The sequence below is a fragment of the Tachysurus vachellii genome, chromosome 18, assembly GCF_030014155.1.
Source record: "Tachysurus vachellii isolate PV-2020 chromosome 18, HZAU_Pvac_v1, whole genome shotgun sequence".
NCBI classification, from domain to species: Eukaryota; Metazoa; Chordata; class Actinopteri; order Siluriformes; family Bagridae; genus Tachysurus; species Tachysurus vachellii.
In genome coordinates, this window is record NC_083477.1 from 4,158,501 (window position 1) to 4,176,529 (window position 18,029).

Below are 18,029 nucleotides of genomic sequence, written 5' to 3' on the forward strand. Positions count from 1 at the left end.
TTCTTCAAGAGACTTGTGTGATGTCACGTCTTGGATGTGATGCCACAGGGATTGATCCATTATTTTTATAGGGGGGTAAATAGTATGGCGTGACAGGGTTGAAAACAAACTGGAGGACGTGTATAAATATTGCAATTTCATATATAATTAATGCATTTATATATATATATATATATATATATATATATATATATATATATATATATATATATATATATATATATATATTTTAGTTAAAGTAGACCAACATATGATTATATTAGCAGCAACCTTTTGGTATTAATTGCAGTTTTTATTTGTTTGATATTCAATGAAAATGTAATGATGATTAGTGAGGACATGCAAACATGCTTGTTGTCTACTACTTAGGCAACCCATTATCTTTAAATTAAAATTTTAAAAAAAGCAATTGTGTTGCATTATAATGCAAAGGCACCTGGTTCTATTAATTGACAGCGTTAAAATGCATTTTGTGATTTCCTTCAATTGAAAATCTTTGAAGTAAGTTTGGGGGACTTGAAGGGCACCCAATTCAGAGAATCACCCATAGACTGTTTTGTTTTGTCTTGTATAGTCTGTTTTGTTTTGTCTTGTATAGTCTGTTTTCTCTTGTATAGTCTGTTTTCTCTTGTCTTGTATAGTCTGTTTTCTCTTGTCTTGTATAGTCTGTTTTCTCTTGTATAGTCTGTTTTCTCTTGTCTTGTATAGTCTGTTTTCTCTTGTATAGTCTGTTTTCTCTTGTCTTGTATAGTCTGTTTTCTCTTGTATAGTCTGTTTTCTCTTGTCTTGTATAGTCTGTTTTCTCTTGTATAGTCTGTTTTCTCTTGTCTTGTATAGTCTGTTTTCTCTTGTATAGTCTGTTTTCTCTTGTCTTGTATAGTCTGTTTTCTCTTGTATAGTCTGTTTTCTCTTGTCTTGTATAGTCTGTTTTCTCTTGTCTTGTATAGTCTGTTTTCTCTTGTATAGTCTGTTTTCTCTTGTCTTGTATAGTCTGTTTTCTCTTGTCTTGTATAGTCTGTTTTCTCTTGTATAGTCTGTTTTCTCTTGTCTTGTATAGTCTGTTTTCTCTTGTATAGTCTGTTTTCTCTTGTCTTGTATAGTCTGTTTTCTCTTGTCTTGTATAGTCTGTTTTCTCTTGTATAGTCTGTTTTCTCTTGTCTTGTATAGTCTGTTTTGTCTTGCAAAATCTGTTTTCTCTTGTCTTGTGTAGTCTGTTTTGTCTTATATAGTCTGTTTTGTCTTGTATATTCTGTTTTGTCTTGTCTTGTGTAGTCTGTTTTGTCTTGTATAGTATAGTCTGATTTGTCTTGTATAGTCTGTTTTGTCTTGTATAGTCTGTTTTGTCTTGTATGGTCCAATCTAAATGTATATTATAGTGTTATTTATGTCTGTACTTTTGAGAGTCACAAACAACTGGAACACAAATTCCTTGTGTGTGTCAACATCAACACACTTGGCCAATAAACCTGATTCTGTTTCTGATTCTGACTGCAGATTTCAAAATGGCTGCTTCAGAAAATCCTTCCGGTTTTTGGAAGGAGTTTTACCGAGTCAGACCAGAGGTCGCTATTTCCTGTTGACGTGTTCCTCTGATGCACATCGTATTCATGCCAGTGACAGAAACGAAAGCAATAAGAAAAACGTTTCACTGAATTCCTTTCGTTTCATAGCTTTCATAGATCGGATTCGGATCAGACAATGGAGAAGCTTTACCACCAGACTAACAAGTGAGTTTAAACCCTTAGCAACTGGAGCTAAACGTTTGTTAGCCAAGTTAGCAATAACAAAACACTTTTCCTGTTAGCTTATTAGCTAATAAAAATAAAAATCCCGGAACTCGTCGATTAATTTTTATAAATTCTCTTCTCATTGTTGTTGTTTTTTAATGTTAAATCGTTTGAAAAAGGGTCTTGTCGTCAGTGACATATGTTTACATGTTGTATAAACGTTATCGCCTAAGAGTAATATATTATAATATTATTTAATAACACAGTTATTGTAGATTGGATTTGTTTTGTTTTCTTATTTAATATTAGTTTATTAATATATTCTGAATTCAAACAGGTTTCTGGAGACCTCAGTAATCTGTAACGTAGTTGAAGACTCCAAAATCTTGTTGTTGTTGTTATTATTATTATTATTATTATTATTATTAGTAGTAGTAGTATTATAGTTATGAGCATAAATAACTACTTAGTTGGGTTAAAATAAGTTCTTAAAACAAATATGGTGAATATCTGCTATGGTCTTTAATAAAAAACAAGGAAAGATGATGTTTCTTTGAACTTGTTTGACTTGTTTTGAAATATTTTTTTTAAGTGATGTGTCACAGTCTTTATCATAATGACTCATTTCGTTCACCTTCGTTTTATTTATCGTTTATTACTTGGACTACGCTCTGTGACTTTTATTTTGTTCGTCTCTTATCAACAGGCAAATCCAGGAGATCCAGTCTAATATGGGCCGCCTGGAGACGCCCGAGCGGCGGTTGGTGCACCGTAAGTGATTCTCTCATTCGCTTTCGTCTCCGTATATGTGACTCATCACACCTTTCCTATGAGAACGGTGTCTCTATTGGCCTTTTTACACCTGGCCACTTCATGTGTTTTCTCTGATCCGATATCTATCTGATTGGTTAAAACTGTTCCTTTTACATTAATGCGTCTTGGCGAATCGGATATCGATCCGATCTTTCTACTCCAGCCCAAAATGCAAATATATTTTACCTCATTTCCGGGGTAATTGAAATGGAACACGCTTTGGTGTATGCGGTTTTCTGAATGCAATCAAAACGAAGACGGAAAACACTTGTTACAACGGTTATGCTACAAAAAAACCAACCCTGCGTGTCGTCTATGTTATTTGTTTCTGGTGCGATGCACGACTCGTGAGTCGCTTACGAGTGACGTACTTCCGTTTGGGAGGAATATAGTGCTAACGTATGTGGCTTGAACAACCGCATTCGTTTACACCTGTCCAGTTTCATCTGAAATGCGTCCCAGACCACCTCCTGAAGCGGTTTGAACGATCGGATTTATATCCGTCTGGTCTTTTTACGATCGGATAGCTATCTGTTTACAGAAGACGCGCATGAAGTGACCAGGTGTAAAAAGCCCCTATGTTAACAAGACAAAAAAAGTCCTTCGTCCTGAATTTGCAGCTTTATCTTTGTTACAAAGCACTGACGTCGGAGACTCCTTCGGTAAACGCTAATCAGACACATTTTATAAATCTGTTAAGCCATCGGAGACATTTGACTTATTGCAAAAAAACACATTAATATAAACCTTTGATTCGAATTACAGCCAAAATGACTAAAGCGGTAGAAATAGTAAATTTTCTAAAGTAACTAAAGTATAGAAAATGAGTCAAAGGCTTCAGACCAACCAGAATTGAGAATTCAACAGAACTCTGATATAATTGTCTAATATAATCATTTTTATTTAACTACAAATATATAGGTCTTTTTGTTTTAATATATTACTTTGGTAAATGACAAACAGCTTGTTTTTTTGGTAAAATAACAAACAGCTGGAACCAAATTCCTTGCGTGTCTGTGTGTGTGTGTGAACACACTTGTCCAATAAACCTGATTCTGCTCAGCTCAGGTTTTTCTTTTTGAACAGTCTAAGTGTCATGTTGTGGTAGGGCTGAGCTGAAAGCACAGAGCCAGTCTGGTGCCCCAGCAGGAAGGACAGGGAGGAGTGGGTGAAGAAAGGCTTGGGATAAGGTTTGCCCAAAGTTTGGGTTTGATACGCACGTCTTGGTTCAGACAGAAAGCCGTCTCAGCCAAACGTTCGCCTGCGTGTGCTGATGACATCATATGAAAATGTGTGCACGCTCGCGAGTGTGAAATGTCTGTCAGTGGGTGGGGAGCTGGACCGATTCAGTGTTTGTGTGCATCATCAACCTACCCTAAAGTTCTGATAATGTTTCCCACCAGCCTTAGTGCCTCTCCCAGGAAACGGCACACATCCTGGTCCTCAATCAGCCTCGGGCTTGCAGAGAGAGGAGGAGCTGCTTAGGTTTATCTTTGCCAAAGTACCTCTGAGCTCAATATGTGCACTTTGTTTGTCAGCTCTTGGATGAGCTGATAACTTTAATAAATTAAAGATAAACTGTTAGATTATTCCCTTTCCTGCGAATACTAGCTTAATTAGAGCTGGGATTCATAACAGGATGAACCGAAAACTTGTAGCTACAGGAACTTGGTGACCAAAATGAGGATGTTTTTATAGATTTAGTCCAGTTTGGCTGCTGCTAAACAACTAGTCTTGAATATAACAATGGAACGAAGGTAGAAAGTAACTATCCAGTCGGCTTGCACACTCGTAGGCTGTTTTAAGTGAGAGCACTGTTAGTAGTTTTAAAAACATTAATATTATTAAACTAAGTATTGTTGTACTTGGTTATGGTCTGTAATGACACTTTAACTAAACATGTGTTGTGTTGGACTTGATACCTTGACTATGTTCTCAATAATATTACTCACCATCGTTTGTTGTTTAGCTGTGAACTGGATCTCGTGTGTGTGTGTGTGTGTGTGTGTGTGTGTGTGTGTGTGTGTGTGTCTTTGTGTCTTTTACAGTGGTTGAAAATGAACTACAGGCCAGGATCGAGCAAGTCTTCAAGTATCTGGAACGACTGGAGATCCTAGCCGCGAAAGAATTGCCGAACCGCCGCCAGAACGCCAAACTGTAAGTTATGTCCCCTCAAACAAATTCAGAACCTCTCAGCATGCATCAGGATGAGCCAGCAACCTGGAGCCAGGATGTTTATTATCTCTTCATAAAAATGTGGTCGGTTGCTTAACCCTCTGAGGTTCTAAGGGTATTTTTAGGGCCTGGAGAAGTTTTGTCATACCCTGACATTTGTGCTTTTTTCAGTTGCTTATAAAGATATTAATGGTTATAGTCTAATATCACTGTAATCAGCACAAACTGGACTACAATAATATGTGAGCAGCGTGTATGTACATGATTGTGTTTCTGAGAAAACAATGTTTATGCGTGGTTAGTGAAAAATGAAATATTTTAAATCACTTGAATAAGGCCATAAAACACATACAGAACGTCGATTCACAAGACTTCTGAGAACTGGATCTTGTAGCTTAGAGTTTTTGCTTCAAAATTATGTGAAAATCATCTTGTTTACTCGCTCACAGAAAACAATATATTGATTTAAACTTTCTAAGACACTTTTTGAGGGGGCACGGTGGCTTAGTGGTTAGCACGTTCACCTTACACCTCCAGGGTTGGGGGTTCGATTCCCGCCTCCGCCTTGTGTGTGTGGAGTTTGCATGTTCTCCCCGTGCCTTGGGGGTTTCCTCCGGGTACTCCGGTTTCCTCCCTCGGTCCAAAGACATGCATGGTAGGTTGATTGGCATCTCTGGAAAATTGTCTGTAGTGTGTGATTGTGTGAGTGAATGAGTGTGTGTGTGTGTGCCCTGCGATGGGTTGGCACTCCGTCCAGGGTGTATCCTGCCTTGATGCCCGATGACGCCTGAGATAGGCACAGGCTCCCCGTGACCCGAGGTAGTTCGGATAAGCGGTAGAAGATGAATGAATGAAGACACTTTTTGTTTGTAAAGGGCATATGCCAGTAGGCGTCAACTATCATGAATATTAATGTGATTCACGCCTGAGAAGACAAAGGCCCGCATAATGAGCCGCATAATGAGCCTTTCAGGTAAGTGTGTGACTGAGAGAGGGGTTACAAGAAAGAATGTGAGGACAAAATAAATGTGTATATTTTTTGTTTGTAGTTTATTTAGAATATTTAGAAGTTAGTAATAACACAGAAGACACAATCAGGGCAAAACTGTGCAACAAAAAAAGTGTCAACAGGAAGAGTGCAAGATAAAAAAGGGTGTAAGGTTTGTAGAAGCCCACTAACCTACTCTGTCACATAGCACCCAGAATTGAACAGTTATACATCTTTGTGCCACTCTAGGAAACAGTTCCTTTTCAGCTGAACACACAAGTGAACATCACATGCCTGGCATTTCCAAGCACACAGGTCCGGATTTCATGTACTGAGTCATTCCTGTGTCTCGGGGCCGTGTACGTGATTACCTGAATCACCTCAGTTCATTTCCATATGAACAGCGTGCTCAGTAGCTATAATTAGGCGAAACAAGAGAAACCAGACCACTCCTTACTTTCTTATGGATTACATAAAAATAGATTATTTGTTTTTGACTTGAATTTGTTTATTTAAAAGTAGACATTTCAAGCTTTCTATGCATATATTTATCTTGTCTTTGAGGCAAGTATTCGCTGAGATTCGGGTTGTTTTATTTATGTGTGTGTGAAGAGTGGTGACCGAGACAGAGATGGCAGAGAACGCACTCTGTTTATTTTCTTTATTCTACAAAAGCACAGTGTTTTGTTGTTATTATGTGTGTATAGAAATAAAAATAGACCCTTTACAGATCGATTGATGTATTTCTCTTGTCTGTACGATCGAAACTGAAAGTGTAATTTAAGTTCTTTTAGGCCTTAACAGGAGATTATGCCACAAAACGCGTATACGCGTTCATCGACTCCAGAGGGTTAACCCAGCGTTGTAGTGACAGCGACCTGCTCCAGGTGGAGATTAATAGACACAGACTGCGAGCGGTTGAACAGCACCTGCCATTTACATTGTAGCATGTAATTACAGAAACATCTCATTTCCAGATGATGGGCTGTAACGGTGAAATGATGGGATTAGTATCGGTATGCTGCGTGGGCAGATACGTGGGTTTGTGCCCTTCAGCATATAAACGTAGCACCACGAATGATCTTCAGATGTGGTACGGATTACAGCTATTTGATGATTAAAATCTCCTGCCAATCACAGCCACAGCAGCCAGAGCCTCCTTGTCTGAGGAGATTTTAACATACTTTCTGAATAGATGAATGGGACCTTCAAACAACTCCACAACGATGTGAGCTTGTGTTTACACCAACATTATTAATGAATCTCTACAAGAATATACAGTGCTTCAGAACCACTATTATCATCGTCTTCATAACAAAGAGAAGCAACGGGAACTGATTTAATGACTATCAGCTGCTTGCACCCATTCCCATGTGCCCTGAAAGGCTAGAACATGGCTGCTTTCAGACTTAATACTCTGTTTACCAAGACCAAGATTTCTTCATTCTGTGGCTGATTAAACGAAGGAAAACCAATGCATAGCATCACTACAGCTCTGTCCTTCTGTGCCATTGGCGCTTTAAATATTTTACCGCAGTTTCTAAATCAATAATACACGTCTGTTGTCTAACTGCAGACAAGTTGAAGCACTTTCTCAGACTGGGACTAACCTCACTCTCTTTCTTAAAGCCCTGCGTTCTTACAGAGAGTGAAAACATACCGAACTAAAAGCTGCGGACGATAAAGCACCCCAGGATCCATCGTTCCGGTTACAACTGCCTCTGTCCTGATCATGTATCTCTGTAATGAGGTAAGCTACGTGCTATACGATGCACACCCGCACGATAAATATGCTTTGCTACGCTTTGGATTATGGATCAGGAGCAGATCTACTGCGGTCCAAACGCAACCACAAGCGTGTGGTCAAAATCATAACGTGTGCTGATGACTTTATCAGTGCCTATAACGAGAAGGACAGAGCGGCGTCAGGATTATAATTTGTCAGCATCAGCAAGTCGCTGACTTCAGTCATCGAGATGCAGACCATTTCCTCACCATCGTCAAATATCTGGACTGCGAACTGAAGTGTATAACAACTTTAGTCTTTTCTTTCTCGGAAGCGTACGTCTGCAACGAGGTAACGACATTCAAATTAGCGTTTTGTTTCATGACTTGGCACTTTTTTGAGTCTCGACTTGGCACTTTTTGCATAAGTTCCTGACACCACAGCCAAAACACGAAGCTCCGTAAACAGACCTGAGGCAAAAGAACATTCGCACACAGTCACACACACCTGCAAATACTCATCCGCTCTCTCAGGATGCCGAACGCCAACGAGACGCATCAGAGGATGCTCTCTCGGGTGTGATACTTCACTGGTTATTCAACAAGTAGCTGATTGGATGTGTGTGTATGTATATGTATGTATGTATGTGTGTGTATATATATATATATATATACACACACACACACACACATCCAATCAGCTACTTGATAAATAATATATAAAAATATAATATTTTTTATATATATATATATATATATATATATATATAAAAAAAAACAAATATATAAATTTTTTTTTTTTTTTTTTTTTTTACATTTTACAATTAACTTGCAGTTTTTTGTTTTACGTAGGTTATCTAAATAGCACTGCGGTTTTAATGACACTGTTCATAAACCTAGACTTTGTGAAGCATGATTAATGAGCTGTGATGTCAGATGGGACAAATCACTCTGTTTTTGGTTCTCGTCCGGCCACAGGCGTGTAGAGCAGCTGAAGTACGACGTACAGCATATGCAGTCAGCTCTGAGAAACTTCCAGCACAGAAGATACGCACACGAGGCTCAGGAGAGGGAAAGGGAAGAGCTCATGAGTCGAACTTTCACCACCAATGTCAGTGTATACATACACACACACACACACAGATGTACACTCGAAGCTTGTGTTCTAATTTTTTTCTCGTGTGTGTGTAGGACTCAGATACATCCATCCCTATAGATGACACACTTCAGTTTAATTCCAACCTGCAAAATGCACACAAAGGCATGGATGAGCTTCTTGGCTCTGGCTCAAGCATCCTTCATAGTCTCCGTGACCAGAGGAGCACTCTTAAGGTGCGTTTGATAAGCACGAAGCTCCACTTTTATATATATATATTTATAATCGTCATAAAGCTTCCTCACCTTATCACACGCTCTTATAGGATAAGGGGCTCAAATTGTATATTTCACCAGGTAGGAGTCCTGTGTAGTCAGTGTGTCTATGCAGTCGTGTGTGTTAAAGAGTTTAGAAGCATCGTGCTAGTTTTAATCTGGTTAGTCTGTACCTGTGAAGATGAGCATTACTAATCTTTCTTCCTCTCTGATGATCCAGGGTACTCATAAGAAGATGCTGGATGTGGCTAACATGTTAGGGCTGTCCAACACAGTGATGCGTCTGATCGAGAAACGAGCCGGTCAGGATAAATTCCTCATGGTGGGGGGCATGCTGATCACCTGCATTGTCATGTTCCTGGTAGTCAAATACCTGAGCTGAAACTTCTTACCTCAAACGGACCAAAACATGAACAATAAAAGATACAGCGCAACAGTCTTAGTATTTAGAAAGAAAACCAGAGGTAGGATGGAGAAGTGGACCGACCTAATCATGTTCACAGGACTGTACATACACTCACAACGCACTTTACTTTACTATACTATACTATACGATACGTGTACTAATGGGTAGGGGTCTCTCTTTGCTATCAAAACACACTCAGCTCTTCGTGGCACAGATTCCACAAGAGGTTTCTTTTCGATTTTAGTCCGTTCCTTCAGATTCAGATTTTTCAGCGAATCTCCTGTTCTACCGCATCCCAAATGTGATCTACTGGATTCAGAGATGGTAAGAGGGTAAAGAAACATTGATTATGAAAATATCATGCTGGAAGAAGCCATTAGAAGGTGGGTAAATGTTGGTTAGGAAGAGATGCACATGATCAGCAACAATCCTCACCTAGGCTGTAGGGTTCAAGCCATGGTTGATGAATGTACCAGGAAGGCACACATTAAACAACCTCCACTAGCCTGGATTGTTGACCCGAGGTAGATTATATCCATAGATCTAAATTCTATAAATTCTAGTAAATTCTGACTCTTTCATCAGTGTACCTCGGCACAAATCGAGATTTATTCGACCAGGATACATTTTTCTGAGAAAGTTGTACCTCAAGTGGTTAAGGCTCTGTTTTAATTGGAAGGCCCAGCACTGCCAAGCTGCCACTGTTGGAACTGTGCAAGACCCTTAAACCTCTCTGCACCAGTACTGCTGAATTATTGTTGAATCTGCTCTCTGACCCCAGTCTACAGCAGTCTATAAGTCCTATAAATTCTAAAGATTGTTTCTGAAAATAATCATCTATTAAAAAAAAAAAAAAAAAAAAAGTCGAGTGGGTTTGAGCATTTTTATAACGTTTATACACCCATTCCGAGTGATGTGAGCTTGACCCAAAGCTGCGAGATTTCATGCACCGCACTGCTACCACACAATTGTCTTATCAGATCGGTGCATAACATGTTCCTAATAAAGTGTCCATTAAGTGTATGTCTATTACAGAGGCGCTTACTCAAGCCTGTTTGCTGTACCTTCAACTACAGACATTGTTCTGCTCTAATATAAAAGACTGGAAAACCTGGAAATCCTGGAAAATTAATGACCAATGTTCCAGTCCTGGAAAACACATGGAAAATGAGAGAAAACATAAATTGTCCTGGAAAAAATCTTGTTGTCCTGGAAAATTATTATTTTATTTTTATTTATTTTTATTTACTTTATTCATTCATTCATTCATCTTCTACCGCTTATCCGAACTACCTCGGGTCACGGGGAGCCTGTGCCTATCTCAGGCGTCATCGGGCATCAAGGCAGGATACACCCTGGACGGAGTGCCAACCCATCGCAGGGCACACACACACACACACTCATTCACTCACGCAATCACACACTAGGGACAATTTTTCCAGAGATGCCAATCAACCTACCATGCATGTCTTTGGACCGGGGGAGGAAACCGGAGTACCCGGAGGAAACCCCCGAGGCACGGGGAGAACATGCAAACTCCACACACACAAGGTGGAGGCGGGAATCGAACCCCGACCCTGGAGGTGTGAGGCGAACGTGCTAACCACTAAGCCACCGTGCCCCCTATTTACTTTATTATCTTAATTATTAAATTATTATTATAAATGTTCTTGATCATTTAAAGAACAGTTTACAACTGGGCGAAACAATTAACGTTAGTAACAGAAAGCGCTCTGTTCAGGGACGCCGAGTTTTGACGTTTTTTGTTATGCTGTTTAATCTCGCTGTGACGGATGACGCTGTCTTGTGTTGGCGGTTTCAGGCGCTAGGAATGGTTTAAGTGCTCGAATGTTTTCAGCAAATGGTGACGGGTCAGCAGGTTATATTAACCTTGTTAATCTGAATATCATGTGCAAGGGGAATGCGCAGCAAACTAAAGCATGCATGACGGCATTGGCCTGAGAAAGGAAAGGGTATTAATATGTGCGGCCTTTTTATTTTACAATTGTTGAAATTTCATTCACATGACAAATTATCGTTAAAAGTAATCCATCCACACAGTCCCCGAAACCTGTTTTATGGGCGATATACTTTAAAATCTAGATCAAAATTAAATTAAAATCAAAATTTAATTTGATTAAAGTCAAAATTAGATATTCTACTGACGGGATGCACAGTGAAGCATACATTGAACAATTATTTGCATGCTCAAAGTGCAGCACAGACTAGTGTTGTAAACATACAGTAAGGCGAAGGCTGGTAACCAATAATAGGTTTACTTATATAAACTTAAAAACACGTTTGCAAATGTGATATTGATTTTTGCAACAGTTCACTAAACAAGAAGTTAAGTGACTTCCTTTCTATCCTTCACTAACCATAGGATCACTCCTGTCACTTCCTTTTTAGCAACATACAATGGCGTTTCTTTGAGTAGGCATTTATTAACGAATGGTTCGTGAAAGTGAATATCATCATAAATACCGTCATTTTCTTTATTCCTAAATGAATACGTATTTTGAATGACTCGTTTGAAAGAGCTCCGTGTGTGGGTATCTGGTGTTTTTCTAATTTTATAGTTAAGTAATAGCCACGTTGTTTTTAAGACTTCTGGAGAGAAGAACATACTACTTTAGGCCGTGAATCTGTGATCCTTGTCTTTTTTTCCTAAATTTGAAATGTCCTGGAAAATGATCACTGAAAAAGAGTGTAATTGGAAATTCCTAGATTCATGGACAACAGGAAACGAATGATATTACTGGACGGCTGCAACCTCATCTCAGTGCTCAGGTGGCCCATATTTAGACTGTAAAGCATCGTATCTCCTTTGCCCTAAGTACATAGACATAGTTCTGATAGTAGATGTGGGTGAAGGACAGGATACAGTTTAGACCTTAGAGATGATGATTATCTAATGACTGAATAGTAATCGAACAGCTGTTGTTTTTTCAAGGTGATTAAGGTGCTTTCACAGTCATTATCCCCCCCCCCCCACAAAAGACAAATATTACAATATTAAAACTATAAATTCTCAATGTTTTATTTAAACGTAGTCTCGTCATACCAGCAGTGCGCCTCATCTCTTGATTGTTAACCTACAGCAAAGGCACACACATATATCCCCTGTTAAATCATTCTTTAAGACAATAAAGCTAACAAAATTAGCTGTGGTTCAGCACAAAATGATGATTGTTTTTGCCAAATATGCGAAATCAGCCTAAGTATTCTACAGAGTAACCAAGTGGCAGGTACTTTGCTATCAAATGCGCCACCTGGTGGCTCAATCCAATACTGCGAGTTCATTAAAGACACTAGTACCAAAAAAAAAAAAAATTCTTTGATAATACAAAGCTCACAGACAAACCACTAGAACAAGAGCCAAATAAAAGTACACCGTCTGTGGGGAACCATTTACGGCATCGACCGCTACTCCTGGGTGGCTGATAAAGTCCCGCGTACCCCAACTATGAATACAACACGTATACAATAACACAGACTGCAGCCCTTTAGGTCTCAAAAATGCTTTATTTTCTGACACATCAATAAAGAATAAAAAAGTAAATATCGTTGCTTTCGTTTCATCAATTTATTATGCAGCAACACCTCGCCCCTAAACCAGTCCCTTTACATCACAGACTCACCTGATAACCGCTCCAGTTACAGCAGGTTCACAAGCTATTGTACCAGCCCTGATCAAACCACTTTCTTGCTCTTTGTTTAGTTTTTTTTTTTTTTTTTTTTTTTTTAATTCATCCTTTTTGTACTAATTTTAAACAGTTACAAAGGCAGCTTATATTACAATACTTCGATACCTATTTACAAAGATGTAATTACACAAGGGAAAGCTAAAAAAAAAACAAAAAAAAAAAAAACTGGAAAATAATTTAAAATCAAATAAAAAAATTATTGCAGAATACTACAATCATACAGTTCTTACATGATGCAAAAGCAGCATCTTGATGTCCATTTTTCAGTGCAACTTAAGTCCATCAGAGCGTAGGGGCAACCTAAGACAGTGTAACAGAACGAACATCAACATCATCTGACATCAAGGTTAAGCGCCTCAGTTGTGTCTAGTTTTCTTCATTTTTATCAATAATTTATCACAAACCATTGAAAGTTACATTAGGTATGAAATATGGCTTCGATCCCTCTCGCATAATTCCTGTTCCTGTTTTGGTTCTTTACTTGAAGGAAAAAAGTTGTTTACAATAATTATTGTTTATAGGCCCACGTCATTACTGCGCACAGAAAGTCTCTTTAGCTACAAGGGTTCAAAATAAGACCATATAGAATAATATATAGTTTAGTTTGACTGTTGCGAAAAAAAAAAAAACTGATTAGGTGGCAGGCTTTAACAGGAACTCATTCATAATTGTTCGGAAACTGGTTTATGAGCATTTGCCATCCCCACCCCCTACAATTTTAACTATAAAGAAGCCAGAATTTCCTCTTATTATTTTTATATTACCCCTTTATTTGTCCAACCGATGTTACATTTGAGAGGCAACCATTGATGAAAAGAGGATTGATACCCAGAAGCAAGGTTACCTCTCACACTCAACACAACTCAGGACAACCTTTGTAAAGAACGAACACCCTTCGTTTCAGGAGCCGTGGTTGGGAGGGTGCTGAAGGTCTTGCCCTGAGAAAATGGGGTGAAGAAGAGGGTGAAGTTGCAGAGCTGCTGCTGCAGCTGCACTAGCTGGCCGTGGTGCAAAGAGAGTAGGGTAAAGGGCTGCATGGGGTACATGATGCAAAGCTAATGGGGCATGGTGGAGCGCAGACGCTGGGATTATGTGGATTGGTTGCCCGTGGAGGAAGGCAGAATGGTGGGCTGGAATCAGGCCAGTGTGCCCTAAAGTGTGCCCTAACGTATGGGCTAATGTGTGGCCCAAAGGTGACAAAGAAATAGGGGTGAGATGATGTTGTGGTATATGGTGAACTTGGGCGAGTTGAGCATGAGCAGGATGGGCGTGGTGTGGATTGTGATGGTGGAGGCCCATTGCCGTGGCAGCTGCATGATGCTGCAGTATGGCATGTTGCACTGTTGTAATTGATGTTGCTGAAGTTGCAGACACAGCAGGCTGCTGTATATGGATTTGTTGTAGCGCAGCAGGTGGTGGAGGCGGCGCAGGGGCAAGGCTGGCAGCGGCGGCCAAATTGGCCGCAGCCGCGGCGGCTGCTGCTGAGGGGAACGTTTTCACCTGTTTCGCAAGAAGCTGCTGCTGAATATGTTGCTGAGCTGCTTGTTGTAGCTTACTGTATTTCTCCATCTCCTCTGGGGTAAATGTAATTGGCTGGCTCTCCAGAGGTGCCAAGCCATCCTCTTCAGCCTCCATGCCTATGTCCTCCTCCTCCATATTGGGCACTGGGTAGCCTTGATAGGTGTGCATGGCTGTTTGCTGACCCATGTCAGATGCCAGAATACACCCATCCATCATTGGGTTGTTGGGGTCTTGTCCAGGCTCAACTTGGTATGCAGGCATAACCTTAGCCGATTCCTGCTCAAAAACTGATCGTGATTCATGCAGCACTTGGGGTTCTGCGGCTTGGTTTCTGACCTCATCTGAAACCAAAGTATTTGAGTTAGACTCCTCCACCTGTTGCTGCTGCTGAACTGGTGGAGGTGGTGGTGGGGGTGGAGGAGGAAACTCACGGATGGGCTCTACAAGAATCACCTCATTACTTGTATCAGAACCCTTTCCAAGCCCTGACTTTTCCCCATCATTTGTTCGCATTACAGAAAGTAATGAAGGTTTCTTCCCTGCTTGCAGTTTACCAAACAGGGGCAACATGTTCTTGTTTCCAAGTACAGGGGGGAGCTTGGGCCCAAAGTAGCCCTGTGGAGGGTCCTTAATTTTGGTGCCTGGTTTGCTTCCTGTTCCAGAATCTTCGCCACCCTTGCGAGACTGGATTCTTTCGAGAAGCTGTCGTGCTGTGAGTGAGTTCCGTTGCTCTGAAGCACCGCCTCCTCCCCCACTTCCTTTTGTTACTTGTGTTGAGTTGCTGGTTCGTGGCTGTGCACGGGACGAGGAAGACCTCGGAGACTGGGATCGGTAGATACGAGAGCGGTTAAAATCACGTCTCCGCGAAGAACTGTCAGCCCGTCGGTTATGACTGTGCCGTTGTGGTGAGCCTTTGGTGGAGCTGGACGAGCGACTGGCAGAGCTGCAACTACGGCTGTAGCTGCTGTGTCGGTATGAGTGAGCACTGCTGCTCCTGCTGCTACGACTGTAACTGCGGCTGCTGCTGTGATGACGCCGCCGTCTATGGTGCTTTCTGCGGCTGTGCGAGCGTGACCGTGAACGAGAGTCTTCTGAAGACGAGGAGGAGTAATGCCGTCTGTGCGACCGTCCTCCGCCTCTCCTTTCGTATTCAGAGTCTGATGACCGTCTTTTTGTCCTGCGATGTTCTCCACCACTGTAGTCACTATAGCTGTCCGAGTAGCTGTGGCTGCGGCGACTGTAAGCACTGCTTCTCGCAGAGGACCGCTCAGAGCTGCTTGAATATGATCGACTATGAGATTTTTGTCCTCTGTTGCGCCGATGATTACGATCTCCTCTGCGAGAAGAACGACTCCGTGAGCGACCTGACTGTCCAGAGTCCTCACTTCGGTGATGCCTTTCACGTGGAGGAGTATTGCGACGATGAGGACGGCGTGAGCGTTGAGATGCTGAGCCTCCATCTTCATCACTTTCACTCGTCGGTGGTCGACCACCCACAGGGCTTTTCTGTGCAGAGGCAGAGCAGGATGCCACTGATGTGCTTGGGTCAGGTTTGGGACGTTTTGTACCACTGTGCTCTTCTGACAGATTGGGTTTTCCTGTGCTCCTCTCTTGAGAAACTGACTTTTGCGACACTTCTTTATGTAGCCGTTTTCTCTTTCCTCCATCTGAAGTCAAAGTCCCTACTGCATTCGGAGCGGCGGAATTGGTTCCACCTTTGTCATCCGTGTCTTTCTGTTCTTTACTTTCTCCCGCTTTCTCATCTTCCTCAGCACGTACTTTATTTTTGTTTTTCTTTCGTTTGTGTTTCTTTTTCTTTTTGGTCTTCTCTCCCGGGGTCTCGGTCACCATCTCCCCCTCCACTTTCTCTTTTTCTTTTCGTTTGGCTCTCTTGCTTAACTTCTTGTGTTTCTTTTTCTTTTTCTTTTTCTTGGATCCTCCAACTATGTCCTCAGAGTTTTCTAGCTTCTTGTCTTTGTTCTCATCCTCTGCAGTCTTTTCTTTCAATGAAGCTTCATCCTTTTTGTCAATATTGACTCCTGGTGGTGTTGGTGTTGCTGTACTAGTTTCTCTACTTGTGGCTGCATTGCTAGTGGTATCTTCTGCCTTGGAACCCTCTCCACCGTCAGCATTAGCTGGTTTACCAGCTTTGTTTGCCTTACCACCTCTATTGACTTTATTCCGGGACAGCTTAAAATCAAAATAAAGGGGGTTGCAACTGTAGGATAGTGAGGGCTGGGCCTTAGTGAACTCCAAAAGTTCAGAGGGCCACTGTAAGGTAGTGCTTTCATCCTTACTTAAAACAGGAAAGAAAGGTCCTGTTGGAATTCGAGGGCCAGTGTCTTGAGGTTCAGATGAACCTTGCTTAGCTTCAGTTGATTGGGAAACAGTGCTTGAGGAATCTGCATTGCTGACTACTCCTGGGGTGATATCTGATACTTCTTCAGTTTTTAATTTGGGCGATGAAGGATTTGAACTCTGCTCCTTTACAGGCTCTTTCACAGTGTCCTTCTCTGATTTGCAGTCATTGTCTTTAGGCTCTTCTTGTCCTGCATCTTCTTCCACTTGTACTGCTTTCTGCTCTTCCTCCCCGTCCTCATCTTCCTCCTGACTACCACATTGGTCAGAGGCCTTCATGAAGAGCAGAAACTGAAAATGCGGCTTTACCCGACAGTGTGCAGGAGGCATGTAATGATAATATTGTGGCTCCTGCCCTGAGTAACCTTCCTCCTTCTTCATCATCATCTTCAGCTTGTTAAGGGTAGAGGCCAGGGTTCCCCCATCATCAGACTGTGGCTGCTCATCCCCTCCACCCATGGCACCTGATGTACTCTCTGGGCTGTCAGTGCTGGATGCTGTACCTCCTTCCTCCCCTGACATCTTCTCAACTACTTCTTCTTGGCCCTCTTCTCCTTCTATTGCTTCTTCTCCATGGTCAGCAAACACAGCAGCAGCTGTCTCTAGTTTAACAGGTGCTTTCTTAGCAAACGAGAAAGACACGCTAACTTTGGGAGCATGGGTTCCAACACTTGGTGTGGGTGAGGAACTGTTCTTGCGAAGAGAAAAACTGATAGTTGGTCCTGGTTTTGGAGAACTTTGACCAAAACCACCAGCATTTCCTTTATCCTCTCCTGAAGGTTCCTCCGGCACACCATCTGGGGTCATGGGAATGCCATCGATGCTTGAGAAGCCACCTTCTTCTCCATCGACTGCCACTGTGGTTTGCTTGAACATTGGTCCGCTACCAGGAACACTGCGGAAAAAATGTTTCAGAATGAGTGCGTTCATATCGTTACATAACAATTACCAAACAAATAATTACTGATAATGAACAGAAGACTTTACTAAAGTGTTAACACTGATGACTTAAATGCACACCGTTCTGAACTGCGTTCCGGCATGTTGTAGTATCTTTTCAGAGCCACAAGAGGACAGCAGTGGTTATTTAACTCACCATTCCTGCTGCTTCCTCTGCTCCGCCAGCTCGTGTATACGTCGCAGCATCTTCTCCTGCTTTCTTCCACCCTTGCGGGAACGTGAAGAAACATTCCGGGCAAATTCCCTCTGCTTCAGCTCTTTCAGCCTCTGTGGAAAAA

The 18,029-nt window shown here is 41.3% G+C and overlaps 2 protein-coding genes across 6 annotated transcripts in view; one reads left to right on the plus strand and one right to left on the minus strand.

Annotated features, from left to right (window-relative positions):
- Nucleotides 1-1,584: 1,584 nt before the first annotated feature.
- Nucleotides 1,585-10,315, plus strand: gosr2 (golgi SNAP receptor complex member 2). Its single transcript, XM_060893327.1, has 6 exons — nucleotides 1,585-1,727; nucleotides 2,434-2,498; nucleotides 4,589-4,697; nucleotides 8,407-8,539; nucleotides 8,620-8,760; nucleotides 9,020-10,315. The coding sequence occupies exons 1-6, from the start codon at nucleotides 1,699-1,701 to the stop codon at nucleotides 9,179-9,181; spliced, it is 639 nt and encodes a 212-aa protein (XP_060749310.1). The 5' UTR covers nucleotides 1,585-1,698; the 3' UTR covers nucleotides 9,182-10,315.
- Nucleotides 10,316-12,710: 2,395 nt separating this feature from the next.
- gpatch8 (G patch domain containing 8) overlaps nucleotides 12,711-18,029 on the minus strand; it is a 35,636-nt gene continuing 30,317 nt past the window's right edge. For all 5 annotated transcript variants that reach the window (XM_060893321.1, XM_060893322.1, XM_060893323.1 and 2 more), the window contains 2 exons: nucleotides 17,888-18,018; nucleotides 12,711-17,686 (listed from right to left, as the gene is read on the minus strand). In XM_060893321.1, the coding sequence (XP_060749304.1) occupies nucleotides 13,813-17,686; nucleotides 17,888-18,018 (4,005 nt within the window). In that variant the 3' untranslated portion in view covers nucleotides 12,711-13,812. The remainder of the gene's footprint in view (nucleotides 17,687-17,887; nucleotides 18,019-18,029) is intronic.

What these genes read in the sequence shown, in the direction of transcription:
- gosr2 (XM_060893327.1), top strand. Translation starts at nt 1,699, where the DNA reads ATGGAGAAGCTTTACCACCAGACTAACAA. An exon ending in CGCCGCCAGAACGCCAAACT is followed by an intron (nt 4,698 to 8,406) that starts GTAAGTTATGTC and finishes GTCCGGCCACAG; the next exon opens with GCGTGTAGAGCAGCTGAAGT. An exon ending in ACCAGAGGAGCACTCTTAAG is followed by an intron (nt 8,761 to 9,019) that starts GTGCGTTTGATA and finishes CTGATGATCCAG; the next exon opens with GGTACTCATAAGAAGATGCT.